This window comes from Schistocerca gregaria, chromosome 2 (assembly GCF_023897955.1).
Source record: "Schistocerca gregaria isolate iqSchGreg1 chromosome 2, iqSchGreg1.2, whole genome shotgun sequence".
NCBI lineage: Eukaryota > Metazoa > Arthropoda > Insecta > Orthoptera > Acrididae > Schistocerca > Schistocerca gregaria.
Window position 1 is genome coordinate 305,810,045 of NC_064921.1, and position 16,626 is coordinate 305,826,670.

The following is a 16,626-nucleotide window of genomic DNA, read 5'->3' on the forward strand; positions in this document are numbered from 1 at the left end:
ACAGTCGGCGGTGGACGAAACTTTTGTTGCCGAAAAACAAGAAGGTCGTGGTGGGGAACGGCCAAAACAGTGAAGGGTGACGAGGCGTGAGCTACCTGGTCCGCCGCATCTTAACTGCTCTGCCAGCTTCCGCCGTAGCAGGTTCGCACGGGGCGCCGGAAGCGGCCGGCCGTTGGAGGACAAGAGGAAGCGCACAGAGCCGCACGTAGCGCCCGCCTCTCATTCACTGGCTGGCGGGGTCGCGAGCGTTGAATGGAGCCGCGCGGCGGTTGCGGCGGCGGCCGGCAGACAGCGCCAGCGCCGCGGCCGGGCGCGCACTGCGGCACAGTAGCCGGCGAGACGTCAGTGCGCTCCGGACTGCCGCGTGTGCTGTGCGAGTGCTCCAGAGGGTGGGCGGGGACTGTGCGTGTGTGTGTGCTCGGGACGCGGCGCCACGACTCCGGCGAGGGTGCGCGCTCGCCGCCGCGACGGCGCTCCTATACGCGTGCGCGATGCGCTTCTCCACCAGCGGCCGGCGCGAGTCCTACACGCTTACGCGTAAGCGGTGAGTACTGCCCATCCTTGCCACTGGTACTAGGAATTGGGACTCCAAAGCAGTGTGCGATTTGCAGGGGGGATTCCCCCCTCTGCATCAGACCATCCCCTCCTCTGGTTTCAGTTTATGCATCCCAACCTGGGATGTTTATTTCCCACGCACTGGAGTAGAACTTTACATATAATTTAAATTTGTGGAGCCGAACACTGATAGTTTTTAATACAGTCTTACTATTAATACTACTAATTTGTTTGCTTATTAATTTTGAAAAAGTGTTACGTAGTAGGCAAGTATTTCAAAACATTTAGAACTAAACGACAAGACGACGCCCGCCACATTTCCGTAGCACGCCACAATGTTGCAAGACGTCGCCCCGGCGTAAACGAGGCTTTAGAGCCAGGTCTGTATTGTATGGTGTATGTGATGTGCTGCGTACGGAACTAAAACCTGCAATCAGATCCAAACGTCGTGGAAAACTCTGAAGAGATGTCGTCCTGCAGCAAGATAACGCTCGCCCACATTCTGCCAAGATAGCCGACGCAATACAGCAGTTGAGATTCGAGGCGCTGGAACACCCAACATACAGTCCAGACCTGGCTCCAAGCGATTTTCACATGTTTGGACCCTTAAAGGAAGCACTTCAGGGAAGAAGATTTAAAAGTGATGAAGACGCCATTGCTGCGGTGCAAACTTGGTTACAGATGCAACCTATAAACGTATTTTCTGATGAAATAAAAAAACTCGTAAAACGTCGGGAAAACTGCATTGAAGTCCAGGGAGGTTACGTAGAAAAATGACGCATGTTTAAAAAAAATGGCTCTGAGCACTATGGGACTCAACAGCTGAGGTCATAAGTCCCCTAGAACTTAGAACTACTTAAACCTAACTAACCTAATGACAACACACACATCCATGCCCGAGGCAGGATTCGAACCTGCGACCGTAGCTGTCGCGCGGTTCCAGACTGTAGCGCCAGAACCGCTCGGCCACCAGCGGCCGGCAACGCATGTTTCAGTTTTCTATCATTAGAATAAGTAAAGTTTTTACAAAGGTGACTTTACTTTTTGAATTCCCCTCGTATACCTGTATGTAGATGATTTTGTAAATAAGCTTTACCTATAATGTACTTTTAAAGATATAACAATGGATGGCTTTTCTGATCGTGCTTACGCATGAATAGTGAGTTTCGGCATTAACATCTATTTATAAATAACTGTTTAACCATGGGTAACACCACGGTCCAAGCTAGTAACATATATAATTATACTAACCCCCTAAGACATCCCCCCCCCCCCCCCCCCCCCACATGTAAAAGCACAAATCGAACACTGCTCCAAAGTCTAAAGGGTAGCTTAGACATCATCAGACGCAAATTTAGCAACAGGCGTGCTGCAAGGCATTGTGTTCGGACCATTACTATTCCCAACACAATTGAGCAGTTAATTGAAAAACTGGTTTCCATGCGTGTAATTGACACTTCGCACTGAAATCGATACGTCGCTTGTATTGCCGCTGTGAATGTAGCTCCGAGCTTTCTACAAGACGGTAATTGTAGACCGTTTTGATTTCCAATATAAATCAGTAATTTATCGAAAACAGCGTAAATTTATAAATGGGCTTTCTACAGGGCATTTCAAAAATGGTTCAAATGGCTCTGAGCACGATGGGACTTAACTTCTGACGTCATCAGTCCCCTAGAACGTAGAACTACTTAAACCTAACTAACCTAAGAACATCACACCCATTCATGCCCGAGGCAGGATTTGAACCTGCGACCGTATGGGTCGCGCGGTTCCAGACTGTAGCGCCTGGAACCGCTCGGCCACCACGGCCGGCTTACAAGGCATTTGGGTGGTTACTACTGCCAATATAAATTAAGAAGTTATTGGAATCCGTGGGTTCTCTGCGAGTGTCTAAAAATCCGGACTGAGGAATTCGAAGTAGACTACAAGTTGTTGATACTGGAGGAGGAGCCAACGGGCGCTCAATGCCGAGTTTATGTGAGACAGTGTGTTCTACACTTAAATTGCCAGTAGCACGCTCGACCTAGAAATTTGTGGTTGACAGGACACCGGTTGATCATTGAGGAAGCAAATATAGCGGCGTGCTTTCCCCAAGGAAGTGTGCTGACCCATTTCCATATCCAAAATAACGTATCTTAAGTGTTCGTTATTATGTTACTGTGCGTGCTTAAGTGTGCGTTATGATGTTTCTGCGCGTGTGGACGTTTTGCAATGATTCGAATTGCGAAATTCCTGGTAGCTATAGTCGAGCAAGTACTCCTCTTTGAGTTGTGTCTCAGAATCGACTATCATAGTTTTCATTCTACCAAAAACATTCTGGAGCCATCATGTTATACTGACAGCTAAAGGTATCTGGTGAACGAGTCCTCCCAACTGGTCATCGTTTAAGGCAGAACTCCTGCCGGGCCCACAACGATAGGTACTGTTTTCACTGTACATCAGTAACTTAAACTAAATGATGAATCCTTGTTTTTCTATCATGTCATCAATCGTCGTGACGGCAGATAAAAAATTGTACCACAGTCATGTTACACAATCCCGACTGTTTATTTCGAGACTTTCCGTTTCAAATAGCAACATACGTTACACCTGTTAATTCTGTTAGTAAGACCCATGTAATTCCATTATTCAGTTAACAAAAGCGAATACACGCGTCGGTTAATAGACAAAAATTAACCATAAAGCAAAATAATCGCCTATTTGCTGGATCATTGTTACCACATGTCCTTGTAATGTGACACACACACACACACACACACACACACACACACACACACACACACACACACACACATTTATTTTATGTGTAACATATTCGATACGTTGTTTCTTATCGAGATACGGGAAACTTGTGTTTGAGGCTATGTAAATCGGTTAATATAATTTTTTTAAGGAAAAAAAGTATCCGCCGTATCTTTGGAAAAGTAGTCCAGTCATATGACGCATATAACAGTTTGAAGTGAAACTAGCCAGAAATTTTTGGAAAATGAGAGTCCACAATTTTACCAACAGGAAACTATGGTAAGGATACCCATTACCATCAGTGGCAGAAATGACCCGCTGAGATTAAGATACGAAATTAATCTTCGTTAAATTGTATTCATCCCTGTCATCATGAATTACCAGAACGAGAAGACTGGAGCGATTTTTGGCAGACTTGGCCTCATACTTTGATATAATGGTAAAAAAAAAGTACTGAGGTGTTTTAGAGATCATTGTAATTATGGCCCACCAGGAAATTTGGACGATGTGGATAGTCGCTGTAACTTTTGGGTGCGATGGTGATATAAAGCAGATTCCAAACCAAGAGCATCTAATTAAATTAGCAGCTAGTGGAGGTAACTGGACGTCGGCATGAGTTTACCTTCTACTTGATTGTCACTGTTTTCGCGATATTCCCTGTTCATCGTCGTCAGATTGTACGGTACCGGCGACTTAATCATCTTAATTATGCTCTTATTAGCAGGAGTCTCATTCGTGTTGATTCACTTTTGCCAGTTGATTGTTTTTTATTTGTTTCGCAATTTCAATTTTGAATTTCATGCCAAGTGATTCATTACTACTCTTTCTAAACGACTTACATTTCATGTTTTAATAACCTACAAGAAAGATTTGCTTCATATTCTTATAAACCATGAAAGTGCCATTAACATGGCGACCCCTGTATGGGCAAATAAAGACCATGTTGTTTTTAACATGTAAGATGGCATGAAATGAAGCAGTTTCGAAAGGGTTGTGATCAGTCACCTGACAATGACCACAACACCTAAATTGCTGTAGTGTGACTAGAAGGAGACAAAATTCCGTGAGATGGCAAATGCATTGTCATTCAGACAATTCGTCATCTTAATTTTACTCTCCAGTACGTCTACTCAATGTTAGTACTTGCTAATAAACATAACAAGAAAACGCTTCTGAGTGGCGAAGCGTTTTCTTGTTACGTTCATTTATAAATCGTAAGTGACGATCCGGTACCTGTCTTCGGTAGTGATCAGTAACACCGTCTGAGTGCCATCAGAAGACCTGGGTCCAGTCCGCGACACTTCCAAGCTCCTTTTTCCTTTTTATCCCACTCAGCGCTTGATGCTACCTCTCATTTTGAGAAATTATGTGGATGAGTAACGGATCCGATTTTTAAAAGTTGATAAACCGGTGTTGGAGAGCGGTGTGCTTTCCGTATGCCTCAAACAGAGCTCGAAGAATCAATCGGGCGACATGCGAATTTGTTGTGGTCCGGTATAGAAAATAATCTGTTCCCCCAATGTTTTCGCACGAGAGGTAGGTCTCATTTTGATAGCGTTCTACCTTCATTCAGATGACGGTTTACTGCCAATCAACAGGAATAATTGCATTTTTTTTACCCCTCGCGGTGAAACAAAGCAAAGACAACGAACGGGCATCAGCGGGGGGAGAGAGTTTTGATAACGGGTGCCCAGTGAAGAGGGGACTGGGAAAATGGTGTTGGCCTTCGTCATTAATGCTTTTCTCGTCGATCCGAAACGAAATTAAATTTCCCAGCGAATTGGCGCAGTGCGCCTCTGTTAAATTATTCCCCGTGTGGACCCTCCATGCTGTATTGCCCCGCTGAGCCGAAAAAAAAATTAAAAAAATGCCGCAAGCCGATATGGGCACAGAGGCCAAATAAATTAAAATCTATCAGTTGCTCGGCAGTCATATTATTCGTGTATATTTGCGGTTAATTAAAGTCAAACAACGTCGGTGAAGGGGGGGGGGGGGGGGGGGACGACAGAATAAGGGAGACATTCTGTGGTTACTGCCTGACTGAAGTGCACTAAGGAGAGGCCGGCAGGTGGAGTGATCTATTTGGGACTTGTGGTCAGAGCTAAAAGGCGTTTATATCGGGTAGAAATAGGGGGGGGGGGGGGATGAGAGGGAGAGAGAAGTGTTGTAATTGGTTTCTTTATCGAGTCGATGACATTTGGACAGTGGGTTCAGTGTTTATGACATCTGTGATTGAATCACAGGTAGTCCCAGTACTCAAGAAGGATCGTCGAGCAGATCCACAAAACTATAGGCCTATATCTCTGACGTCTACATCTACATCTACATGACTACTCTGCAATTCACATTTAAGTGCTTGGCAGAGGGTTCATCGAACCACAATCATACTATCTCTCTACTATTCCACTCCCGAACAGCGAGCGGGAAAAACGAACACCTAAACCTTTCTGTTCGAGCTCTGATTTTATTTTGATGATCATTCCTACCTATGTAGGTTGGGCTCAACAAAATATATTCGCATTCGGAAGAGAAAGTTGGTGACTGAAATTTCGTAAAAAGGTCTCGCCGCGACGAAAAACGTCTATGCTGTAATGACTTCCATCCCATCTCGTGTATCATATCTGCCACACTCTCTCCCCTATATAATACAAAACGAGCTGCCCTTTTTTGCACCCTTTCGATGTCCTCCGTCAATCCCACCTGGTAAGGATCCCACACCGCGCAGCAATATTCTAACAGAGGACGAACGAGTGTAGTGTAAGCTGTCTCTTTAGTGGACTTGTTGCATCTTCTAAGTGTCCTGCCAATGAAACGCAACCTTTGGCTCGCCTTCCCCACAATATTATCTATGTGGTCTTTCCAACTAAAGTTGCTCGTAATTTTAACACCCAGGTACTTAGTTGAATTGACAGCCTTGAGAATTGTACTATTTATCGAGTAATCGAATTCCAACGGATTTCTTTTGGAACTCATGTGGATCATCTCACACTTTTCGTTATTTAGCGTCAACTGCCACCTGACACACCATACAGCAATCTTTTCTAAATTGCTTTGCAACTGATACTGGTCTTCGGATGACCTTACTAAACGGTAAATTACAGCATCATCTGCGAACAGTCTAAGAGAACTGCTCAGATTGTCACCCAGGTCATTTATATAGATCAGGAACAGTAGAGGTCCCAGGACGCTTCCCTGGGGAACACGTCGATCTGTTATAGAATTTTAGAACATGTTTTTTGCTCGCCTATCATTTCGTTTCTGGAAACCCAGAATCTACTCTGTAGGCATCAACATGGATTCCGGAAACAGCGATCGTGTGAGACCCAACTCGCTTTATTTGTTCATGAGACCCAGAAAATATTAGATGCAGGCTCCCAGGTAGATGCCATTTTCCTCGAATTCCGGAAGGCGTTAGATCCAGTTCCGCACTGGCGCCTGATAAAGTAAGACCCTACGGAAGATCAGACCAGCTGTGTAGCTGGATTGAAGAGTTTTTAGCAAACAGAACACAGCATGTGGTTCTCAATGGAGAGACGTCTACAGACGGTAAAGTAACCTCTGGCGTGCCAAAGGGGAGTGTTATGGGACCATTGCTTTTCACAATATATATAAATGCAATAGTAGATAGTGTCCGAAGTTCATGCGGCTTTTCGCGGATGATGCTGTAGTGTACAGAGAAGTTGCAGCGAAATGCAGGAAGATCTGCAGCGGATAGGCACTTGGTGCAGGGAGTGGCAACTGACCCTTAACATAGACAAATGTAACGTATTGCGAATACATAGAAAGAAGGATCCTTTATTGTATGATTATATGATAGCGGAACAAACACTGGTAGCAGTTACTTCTGTAAAAAATCTGGGAGTATGCGTGCGGGACGATTTGAAGTGGAATGATCATATAAAATTAATTGTTGGTAAGGTGGGTACCAGGTTGAGATTTATTGGGAGAGTCCTTAGAAAATGTTGTCCATCAACAAAGGAGGTGGCTTACAATACACTCGTTCGACCTATACTTGAGTATTGCTCATCAGTGTGGGTTGACGGAGGAGATAGAGAAGATCCAAAGAAGAGCGGCGTGTTTCGTCACAAGGTTATTTGGTAAGCGTGATAGCGTTACGGAGATGTTTAGCAAACGCAAGTCGTAGACTCTGCAAGAGAGGCGTTCTGCATCGCGGTGTAGCTTACTGTCCAGGTTTCGAGAGGGTGCGTTTCTTCCTCCTACTTATAGCTCCGAGGAGATCACGAATGTAATAAAATTAGAGAGATTCGAGCGCGCTCGGATGCTTTCCGGCAGTTGTTCTTCCAGCGAAGCATACGCGACTGGAACAGGAAAGGGAGGTAATGACAGTGGCACGTAAAGTGCCCTCCGCCACACACCGTTGGGTGGCTTGCGGAGTATAAATGTAGATGTAGGTGTAGGAGAGGGTGCCGTGGCGGTGTGCGGAGCATTTATTGCCCGTACAGCGGGGCGAGGGAACAGGTTTCCCGGGCGCCCCGATTTTCACTTGTCCGGCAGAGTGCGAGGTGTCCAAGGCCGGTTGGACGCCGCGCCGGCCTTCCCACGAGAGGCGCGCCGGCTGACGTTGCGTGCCCGTCTCCTGGGAAGCGCCTCGGGGTGGTGGGCGTGTCGCGGCCCGCTGCCGACCTGCTCTGCCGCCGCCGCCGCCGCCGCTGCTGGTGTTGATTATGGTGGAGGTGGTGATTGTTTCTCGGGAATCGAGGCGTTTTTTTGAAATCGTTACCTCGCCGGAGGCTGCGTGGTCCCTGACTGTGCTTTTGTTTCCATACATTTGTTACAGAGCAAGGGTGGGCAAAAAACACGAGCCTCGTGTCACAATCGAGCAGAAAAACAAGGACATAAAAATAAATAAAAAATATAGCAAGCCGAGGACGTACCGCCATAGTCCTCAGACCCAAAACTGCTTTGATGCATCACTACTACTGGAGCCTACAACAGTCTAAGCTCGCTTGCTGTGCTCAAGACTTTTGAGACCATCTACAAGTTTTAGCCCACTCTTTCCCCATGTGTATATTTTGTTTGCTGTAAGCATTTTGTCAACCAGATTATTATCAAGACATATACACGAGGGGAGTGTCTTTTATGTCTTGAGAACCTTCAACTTCGCAGCGCGTCAGCAATCATTGGTTAATATATTAAAAAACTAAAAAACCGCCTCGACTGCGAAAAAAGCACCTAGTGTTAAGTGTTAACCCAGGTTTCGGCGTAGATATCTACACTTTCTTCAGAAAAACAATAAAACCCACAAGTGCCTAAGAAGACTGTCCATGATTAAAAGAACACCATAGCTACACATTTATAAACGAAAAAGAACAGAAAACTACAGCCTTAACTGCTTGTGCTGCCACCTGCCGCCTGTGAGGAGTTGCTGCACGATGACGTGGAACATAGGTGGCGGTCACATTAATGCCACTGGACCGTGTATAACACCGTAAGCTGCTGTTAAAATGATTCTTCAACAAGCGACCGGTTTCAGTCAAACACCATTTTCCATCACACCTTGTGTTAATAGCGGAACTACACTGGAATATAATTAACGCAGAAGTGATACATGTAGCGTCAATATGCACTAATGTCTCTAGGATATTCCGCACAACGTCTGCAATTACTTATTGAGACGCCCTGCTAAACCCACAGGACAGGACAGGTAGTTTAAGTTGTGGAAAGGGGCCAAAATAAGTGGCTGTCATTTACATTCGAACATAAAACGTTTTATTTGATCAAACATTACAAGAGCCTAGAAAAAAATTTGTAAAAAAAACACAGCTTAGTTTTGGAACTTAATTAGCGGCTGAATGCACCGTACAGTCTCATTCCTTAAGGGCAAGACCACTTTAATTTAAAAATGGCTGAAAGCCAATAACTTAAAGCTCAACCAAAATCAGAAATTTAAAAGGCAAAGCCTTATCTTAAAACAGTTCGTTAATTAGGCTGAAGGCCCAAAGAATCTGACACTTTAAAAGCAAAACAACTTAAATTCAAAATCGGCTGAAGGCCCAACACCTAAGACTCAATAACATTAATTTTAAAAAGGCTTTACACAAACACTTCTTAAATTAGACTGAAGGCGCAAACCATCTGATACCTTAAGGGCAAAACAACCTTAATCTAAAAATCGGCTAGAAGCCATACAATAACAAACAACAAGAACAAACACGAAAAGGCAGTACGCCCAAGGGCGCTCACAAGTTCCGAGGGTCAGCCTGGAATTCAAACACTAACGCCCATTTAGGTGAGACAGGCAGGCGATCCGACGACAACCCAACCGACAGACAGTCAGTGGACCCAGTGACAAGCTAACCTCCGCTTCAGCCGACCAGCACACATCAGGGAGTTCAATGGAACAACGTAGAAGGTATTACCGCCCACAACCAATTATACATTGAGCTGTCAAACTACACACCGTGCTGGACAGCGACAACACGATGAAGTAAATACACTGCCTGAATTTACGTCAACGGCCAGGGCAGGTAACCGAAACGTTAATAGGCACAAGGCAGAAGATTCCGCTGGTGCACTTCAATTCAAATAACCAAGTACAGTTAAACTATAACGGAGGGTGGCTAAAATTTGCCAACTTGAAAACACACATTGTTGCTCGCATGAATCTCCCAACAGCCAACAACGAAATCCAAACGACACGAACAGTCGTGATTTGCTGGTAGATTAAGTCAAAACTCAACTTTCATGTCCATAGCTCCACAACTCTGACACTGCATAGAGGCAGCCAGCGGCCCGGCCAAACCACGCACCGCGGACATTTCCTTGCTGCTCCACGCCAACCCACCAACTGCCAGCACACAGCCCAGCTGGAAACTATAAGCGCAATGCCAAATATAGTCCAAGGTGCTGTCACCTGTGGAAACACAGGATAACAGCATAATCGCGATAACCTCGGGAGGGTAAACACAGAATAGCAACCAAGGTTTAATCCAATGCATAGCATGAGCCAGCCGCGGCTCAATTATTTTATGTCATTTGAACATGTTTACTGCCTAAATACTTTCCTGTCGACATTTTTAGATAGTGCTGTCTTGTTGACGTCATCGTATTCCAATGAAAGCCTTGATGTTAGTCCCAAAATATGCTGGAAAATGGTCTGTAGAGCGATAGCTCTCGCTTATTACAGAGCTACTTTTACTGGCAGTTCAGGGTGTTAGCTGTTATGTGATCTCATGTTGAACTTTATCAAGCCATTGAGGACAACCAAGAGGAAGTATTCTTGAAACTTCCTGGCAGATTAAAACTGCATGCCCGACTGAGACTCGAGCTCGGGAGCTTTGCCTATCGCGAGCAAGTGCTCTACCAGCTGAGCTACCCAAGCACGACTCACGCCCCGACTTCACAGCTTTCATTACGCAAACGAGGTACATTGCAGGCAAATATTTTCTCCAAATACTTACTTACAATTAAATTCACGTTCGACGCCAATGTATCTAATTTTTTTTTTTTCGGAAGAAGGTTATTGGCAGTATGCATTTTATGTCCTCGTTACATTTCCCCGTGTGCAAGGCTCATTTACTGCTTTTAGAATCTCGTTGCATAATATAATTCCCTAGCCGGTTGAATTTCTCATGTTGAGAAATGAGAAGGAGCGATCTGTTTTACTTGGTAAAATGCCTTCTACAGCCAAGATTCATAAATGCTTCATTTTCGACAACCGGTTTCGACAGACTTTGCTGTCATCTTTTGGTCTTCCAAAATTTTTGTTACAAAACATGTTGACTGAGAGTTGGAAGCTGGCCGTTGCGGTCGAGCGGTTCTAGGCGCTTCAGTCTGGAACCGCGCGACCGCTACGGTCGCAGGTTCGAATCCTGCCTCGGGCATGGATGTGTGTTATGTCCTTAGGTTAATTGGGTTTAAGTAGTTCTAAGTTCTAGGGGACTGATGACCTCAGAAGTCAAGTCCTGTAGTGCTCAGAGCCATTTGGACCATTTTTTCCAATGAAGTCATAGGGTCCGGCTTTCTCGGTAGAGATAATTGGCTTGAGAGTGGATATAATGTAAAATGTACGAAATGTCCAGGTAACTCCTCAATTGGCCTCACAAGGACTGAGTGCACCCTTTATATCTAGGGGCACTTCCACTAAGAAGAAACTACTGGACATCGGTCTTTGTCCACGGCATAAAGCACCTCTAAATGGCTCGAGCGATATTTGATGCTGTCAGCAACTTGACTGTGATGAGCCATAACTTCTGTATCAAAGTAACCTGCGTGCGTGCGTCCGTGAGTGTGCGCGTGTACGCCATACAGTAGGCCAGCCGTACGCAGAGCGCTGTTACGAATTCGTGGCGCTGCCCACAGCGCACGTCACAAGCGACTCACTTCCCGTCGCGTGGCGGGTCGCTTTTAAGATCGACCTCACTTACACGCAGGCGCCGACATCGTGACGAGTCCTGCTGACGGAGCATCCGGTTCCGAGCGGCACACTCACAGCCTTCTTAGGCTTTTGTCGGTAAGACGCCTCCGCACACTACGCCTCTGTAAGCCTGCTTCTCATCTGATTTACACCGTGTGACACCAGTTCACTGTGCTCCTAAAATGCTTGACAATTCTCACATTGACTGATACATTATTCTACAAAGTTCCTGTGACAGACAAAGTGGTCTGTTAAAATCTGATTGTTTTAGGTGGCTGTAGCGTAAATTCTCTCAGAGTAATTCATTTTAGGAGTGGACTAGCGTGGGGGAACCAGCGTAGACAACGATTCACTTACTACGTGGTAGTATTCATATGCATACTTCTCTTCGCAAGATCAGCGATTGCTCTGTAATTGATTGATGAAGGTTCTAATGTGTGAACAGTTCTACACAATCGTTTAGTGAGGAAAATACGAGCTTACCGAGTACTGAACCAGATTTGTGACTACATGTTTTCTTTCGCGCACGTTTGCGCTATTTATTTGTTTATTATTATTTATTTATAGCTATGCTACAGATTAGATGCATAGATAACATAACTAATGAGGTATTGAATAGGATTGGGGAGAAGAGGAGTTTGTGGCACAACTTGACTAGAAGAAGGGATAGATTGGTAGCACATGTTCTGAGGCATCAAGGGGTCACCAGTTTAGTATTGGAGGGCAGCGTGGAGGGTAAAAATCGTAGAGGGAGACCAAGAGATGAATACACTAAGCAGATTCAGAAGGATGTAGGTTGCAGTAGGTACTCGGAGACGAAGAAGCGTCCACAGGATAGAGTAGCATGGAGAGCTGAATCAAACCAGTTTGTGGACTGAAGACTACAACAACAACAAAGCTACTAACCAAAAACAAGTTTCATAAACTTTCATGAACCTACATGAATTGCAGCATCAAGATATTCATCATAAACTATTTATACGATATTCAGTTCAAACTACATCACGTTTCAAATTGTATTTTTTGTCTCTAATGCGTCCTAGTGTAAGCAAACTCAGATCAGCATTCACGGCTGAATTTCTCTAGTTAACCACGGCGCCCGTCACTGCTTCTCTGTAGCGCAAAAAATCCAAATCTACATTACTAATGTTATCTAAAAACCAATTTCTAATGTGATCATCATAATTAGTATTATTATTATTACATATCTATTGACAGTAGCTCATTGTTGGTGGTCAGCGATATACAGAGCGGTTAAAAAAATGGTTCAAATGCCTCTGAGCACTATGGGACTTAACATCTGAGGTCATCAGTCCCCTAGAACTTAGAACTACTTAAACCTAGCTAACCTAAGGACATCACACACACATCCATGCCAGCGGCAGGATTCGAACCTGCGACCGTAGCGGTCGCGCAGTTCCAGACTGAAGCGTCTATAACCGCTCGGCCACCCCGGCCGGCCTGCCTCTAGGTGTCGGTATTGGTACGACCACGTAGAGTTGAAACATGCATTACAGTTGCAGACAGTCGACATGGGTGAGGAACACGGTGTGCGGGGCTTTACTGGTAAAACTGTTTTGTCAAAGGAACAGCAATAGTCTTGCTGCTCTTGGTGAATGTGGACGCATTAAAGGAATGGGGAGAGGTCCCCTTTCCGCACCGGCGTAGAAGAACCATGATTCGAATTAACTGGCGATTTGGGAATTGATCCTAGGACAGGCCGACAGCTGCGCAACAAATCGTTGGAGATGTTACTATAACCATGGCTGAAAATGCTGAATGGAATGTGCGATCTTCAAGCCGTGTCACGACAGCTCATCATGCCACGGTCCTCCGTTGTTCCGAGCAGCAGTAAAGAAATCACTAGTGAAGTTCCATGCTGTTACATTGAGCAACGTTTGTCTAACATGGAACATCGACATGGTATGCAATTAACAAACGTTACCCACTTAAGAGTAAATTAAAGTTGGCTTCTTTCAGTGGTTTATTCGTTGTCTCTCATCCGCATTTTTTTACACATGTTTACACAAAATTTTATTGTCCTGCGATCATTTGTTTTTAATGGAAGTTCAATTATAATTCGCTCATTCATTCAACAGCTACACATTACTTGGCCAGATGCCGTGTACATGCCATGGGTATCAGCGAGAATCCGCGTGAAAGATAAAAAAAAATGCAGAACCAGTATCGTAATTCTTCTGTTTCAGACTATTCCTTTTTCCCCTCACATACATAAAACATCAGGATAGCTAGATAAGTATTTGAGCACAGCTCCTTCAAATAAGGGTCTACTGCTTAAAACACTGATCCCTTTCATTCCGCCCTAATTGCAAATTATGTCATTCCTGCGTTTATTTGCGTAGCGACTTTGCGCCTTGTGAAAGGGACGCTGTAGCTGCTAGACCTTTTTTGACAATGAGGGAGGAACGAGTCTGACATTGACCGTCGCGTGCAGCATTTCATAGAGTGTGATATTCAGTGACGGCGACGCCAGTAATATGAATCATGTGATGCGGTCGATAGCACTGTGCCGTAGCGTATTCGCTGGGAAGTCACGGTACAAAGGCAGTGCGGTGCGAAAAAAAATTATTACTAGCGGCGAAACTGTCGGAATTAGGTACACTTTGAGTTAGGCAGGCATTCACGCTTCGGTTCATCCGTTGACGTGATGCACTCGAGGGGGCTACAGAACGGGAGACTGCACAGCATGTTTGTGAAATATAACTCTTTTATCCATTTTTCGAGCATGGCTTCTTTTTCCCCCTTTTTTCACGTGGAGGTAGTTGGAGAGATAAACAAAACAAAAAGAACTGCCGCCAAAAAGTGCGAAGTCTGGCGTGGAGGACTCAGTGCCGGTACGTAATGCCGGCGTGTCCGTGTGATGTAGTACGGCTGCTGCGCGATAACTCACGCTGCGCGCCACGGCGCATGCGCGGGCGGGCCCTGACGTCACACGGTGAGTTACTGTCGTCGCGGGGACACTCGGGTGTCCGCCAACAGCCGCCGGGAAGTTGGTGCCTTCCGCACTCTTTTATTCTCTCGGTGTATCTACCTGTCCGCCACGATTGTGTAAGTAAAGGACTTCACATTTTCGGGAAGATGTATGTCAAGCCCCATATGTTACTTACTACTTGTAATGCGACGGAAATATCGTTTGTTTATTTATTATGCAGACTCCAACTAGTGAACTGACGTTGGTCGCGTGGTTCTATATTAGCGTAACTGGGTTACTGATACATAGCAATGACGCCATGATACAGGCTATCACTTCTGTCAACCATTCCGAATAGGTTGGACCAGATGAGAGTCCAGTCCTCTCAGTGTCATGTCAAATGGTATTGGAATTTTTCGTCTATTTTCAAGTAATATTGTAATTAATGATAATTAATTGAAACCCTCAGCTGCCGACAGGTGTTGTTGATATACCTCGATGGGGACAGCTGAAAATGTGTGCCCCCGCCCGGGACTCGAACCCGGGATCCACTGCTTATATGGCAGACGCTGTGTCCATCTGAGCCACCAGGGACACAGATGAATAGCGCGACTGCAGGGACTTATCCCTTGCACGCTTCCCGTGAGACCCCCATTCCCAACTGTCAACGATCTCAATACGTAATGTTCTTAATAGATGTTTTCCCATCCACTCCTTACTCGCACCAACTAGGGTGACGATTCCCGTGTCCTCGGTGGCTCAGAAGGATGAGGCCAGCACGGTAGCTCAGCGTGCACGGTCAGAAGGTTAGCTTCTCTTTGTAATAAGAAAACTGAGTGAACGGATCAACGAAGAACCTTAACGGGTGTCATCGGACGTCCGCCCCTATAAAGTTCAACGAAAAATATAGAAAAAAATGAGAACAAAAAAGAGATGCATAGAGCGTCTGCTGTGTAAGCAGGGGATCCCGAGTTCGAGTCTCCGTCGAGACACACATTTTCAGCTGTCCCCATAGAGGTACCTATATCAGTAAGAACTGTCGCCAGCTGAGGGTTTCAATTAATTATCATTTGTTCTAGAGATTCTCTATGGTCATCAATGGTATCTGTTCTTTCGAGAACAGTTACTATCTTCATAAAATATTGTAACTATTTTCGTTAGTTTCTGTCCCGGGTGCCAATAATCTACAAGTCTTTTTATTTTATGTTATCATTTGCGTTTCAGTCTTTGCGACTAGATTTGGCGTCGCTTTCCCATTCTCAAGACCTCATTATTGTAATCAGCCAAGCTGTCAAGCTGGAGCCTGGAAATGTCACCATAATTAGACTAAACTTGCAGTTTTAAGACGAATTTCTTGCGCGTGTTGTACGCAGAATCTAACAGACGCCCCATCATGCCCAGTAGCCGTTCGTGTATCGGGAGAAATTCGCTGATTTATGGTTCGCCTATCCCCCCCCCCCCCCCCCCCAAATCTCTCTCTCACTTTTATTCGCTCCCTTTGACTTCAGGTACATACACTTCGTGAATGTAGGTAAGTAGGCTTTCACGCCCAGTGTCAGTTTTATCAAAATCCTTCTGGAGGTACTGCGGCGTTATAAACACAGACATCATTCACGAATTAGGTTCAAATGGCTCTGAGCACTGTGGGACTCAACTTCTGAGGCCATTAGTCCCCTAGAACTTAGAACTAGTTAAACCTAACTAACCTAAGGACATCACACATTCATTCCCGAGGCAGGATTCGAACCTGCGATCGTAGCGGTCGCGCGGTTCCAGACTGCAGCGCCTAGAACCACACGGCCACTTCGGCCGGCCACGAATTAGGTCTCGGCGCTGTTCCGAATGGCACACTGGTACTTACAGGGCAGTAATAGGAGTGATGTGTGATCGCGGGATGTGTGATAAGCATATGTTCAATCCCTTTCAACCCTTATTTGTTTATTTGTCGTTATGTCTGCACCATTTCTAAACGCCGATATCACACTGTCAAATTTCTTTGTCAAAGTTGACATGTCAA

General features: G+C 45.2%; 1 protein-coding gene across 1 annotated transcript in view; it reads left to right on the forward strand.

The window, feature by feature from the left end:
* Positions 1–227: 227 nt before the first annotated feature.
* LOC126336930 (rap1 GTPase-activating protein 1) overlaps positions 228–16,626 on the forward strand; it is an 824,097-nt gene continuing 807,698 nt past the window's right edge. The window contains exon 1 of the mRNA XM_050001102.1: positions 228–544. Within this exon, the coding sequence (XP_049857059.1) occupies positions 492–544 (53 nt within the window). The 5' untranslated portion in view covers positions 228–491. The remainder of the gene's footprint in view (positions 545–16,626) is intronic.